Source organism: Melanostigma gelatinosum, assembly GCF_949748355.1.
Source record: "Melanostigma gelatinosum genome assembly, chromosome: 16".
Lineage (NCBI taxonomy): Eukaryota > Metazoa > Chordata > Actinopteri > Perciformes > Zoarcidae > Melanostigma > Melanostigma gelatinosum.
The window spans coordinates 1,602,575-1,604,609 of NC_136649.1; the positions used below are offsets into that span (position 1 = coordinate 1,602,575).

Genomic DNA, 2,035 nt, shown 5'->3' on the forward strand with positions numbered 1-2,035 from the left:
ACCAAACAAAGAAGAAACAAAACACAAAGACAAGAAAATGCATGCAATTAACTGAGGTATTCAAGTGAAAAAGGACTTCTTGATGAGGGGAGGAAATAAGGACATTTAGAGAGAAGCAAAGAAAAGAGAAAGCGTCTGGTATCCGTATCCTCAAACTGCTAGTGCCACATCGATTACAGCTTTGGTACATACGGGATGTGAGCAACACTAGGGGGTGAAACCAATTGGCCTTTTTCACAAAAAGGAGAGTGTATTTGAGAAAGACTGAGCCGGAACACGAGCATCCAATGTAGAAAAGTCTGCAGCATATGGACCGCGTGTCCGTCTTCCTCTTCTCATCACCGGATGATTGGCTCCGTGGAGAGACATGTAGTGCACGAGATGAGCGACTCCATTAGTCCATATCAAAACATGTTCCACCAAATCATCAAGATAATGCTGCCGACGTTGAGTCACTACATAGATCCATCATTCAGAACATTTGTAGAAGCAATCCAGTTGTCATGGTTTATGCATAAACTACAAGAACATGCAAGCTGCGGGTAAAGACTTCTTTAAATTACAGTAACTGGGAATGTTGAGATTCCTATCTTAGCATCGAGGGCCAAGAATGTCATTAATGTATCTTTTGTTTTTATACATATATATATTTATATTTATATACTTTGCTACGTATATGATTTTGGTGTCAACGTGACCATACACTTCTCAAAGTAACAGACCCTAATGGAATAAGTGCAAAAATGATTAAGAATACCATTTCAAGAGAGATTTCAGACAGAAGTGCCACCGGGTTCTGCTCCAGTGGGATCCGTTGGGGCGACTGGCACTGGTGCACAGGCTGAGGAGGTTAGCGTTGAGTTCTTCTTCCTACATACTTTGATTTACACCTTTAGCTTGAACTATGTACAGTCTACACAATAAGCATAAGCCTCATCTCATTGAACTAATTGAAACAAAGAAAAGCTAAACCGCTGAGGAAAAGACATTGCGACCTGACCTTTGAAACACTTTGCTGAACGTTAATAAAGCGCTCATGTGATTACAGAGAGCGGAGAGGGAAAGCAAAGATTGTGTTTGCGCAAAGAAAAAGAGAGAAAAAACATCTGATGTGAAATCTGTTGAGAGCTCAGTTCTGTTTCTTGAGTTGCGTCTCCTCGGTTGCGTCTCCTCGGTTGTGCCGTCGCGGGGATGAGGATGCGGGGATGAGGATGCGGGGCTGAGGATGCGGGGCTGAGGATGCGGGGCTGAGGATGCGGGGCTGAGGATGCGGGGCTGAGGATGCGGGGCTGAGGATGCGGGGCTGAGGATGCGGGGCTGAGGATGCGGGGATGAGGATGCGGGGCTGAGGATGCGGGGCTGAGGATGCGGGGATGAGGATGCGGGGCTGAGGATGCGGGGCTGAGGATGCGGGGATGAGGATGCGGGGCTGAGGATGCGGGGCTGAGGATGCGGGGCTGAGGATGCGGGGATGAGGATGCGGGGCTGAGGATGCGGGGATGAGGATGCGGGGCTGAGGATGCGGGGCTGAGGATGCGGGGCTGAGGATGCGGGGATGAGGATGCGGGGATGAGGATGCGGGGCTGAGGATGCGGGGCTGAGGATGCGGGGCTGAGGATGCGGGGATGAGGATGCGGGGCTGAGGATGCAGGGCTGGCGTCACGCTGTCGGGAAGCTGGTGTTGGGTTTGTTTTTCTTCCCACCGTTAGCGTCAGTAGCTTAGGTGCTGATGCTGAGAGCCCGGTTGGTTTGGACCTGAGGTTGATTGGCTTTGAGGCTGCGCAGAGCTCGTCGCGCTGCCGCCGACTTGGCGATCCGGTAGCTGCGGCCGACTCCTTTGAACTTGCCCTTACCGACGACTTCCACCGTCACCCGGACCTTCCCGTCATACGTCCTCTCTGCAGGGCTGCACACAGAGGACCGGGAACAGGGTGTCACATTGTAATAATAACAATAATAAATCAATTTTCGACAGCGCTTTTCAAGATATCCAAAGACGCTTTACAGGGCCGAGACATTTGAACAAACAAACAAA

The 2,035-nt window shown here is 50.0% G+C and overlaps 1 protein-coding gene across 1 annotated transcript in view; it reads right to left on the minus strand.

The window, feature by feature from the left end:
• Window positions 1-1,485: 1,485 nt before the first annotated feature.
• Window positions 1,486-2,035, minus strand: part of dicer1 (dicer 1, ribonuclease type III) — a 33,940-nt gene continuing 33,390 nt past the window's right edge. The window contains exon 27 of the mRNA XM_079286451.1: window positions 1,486-1,906. Within this exon, the coding sequence (XP_079142577.1) occupies window positions 1,720-1,906 (187 nt within the window). The 3' untranslated portion in view covers window positions 1,486-1,719. The remainder of the gene's footprint in view (window positions 1,907-2,035) is intronic.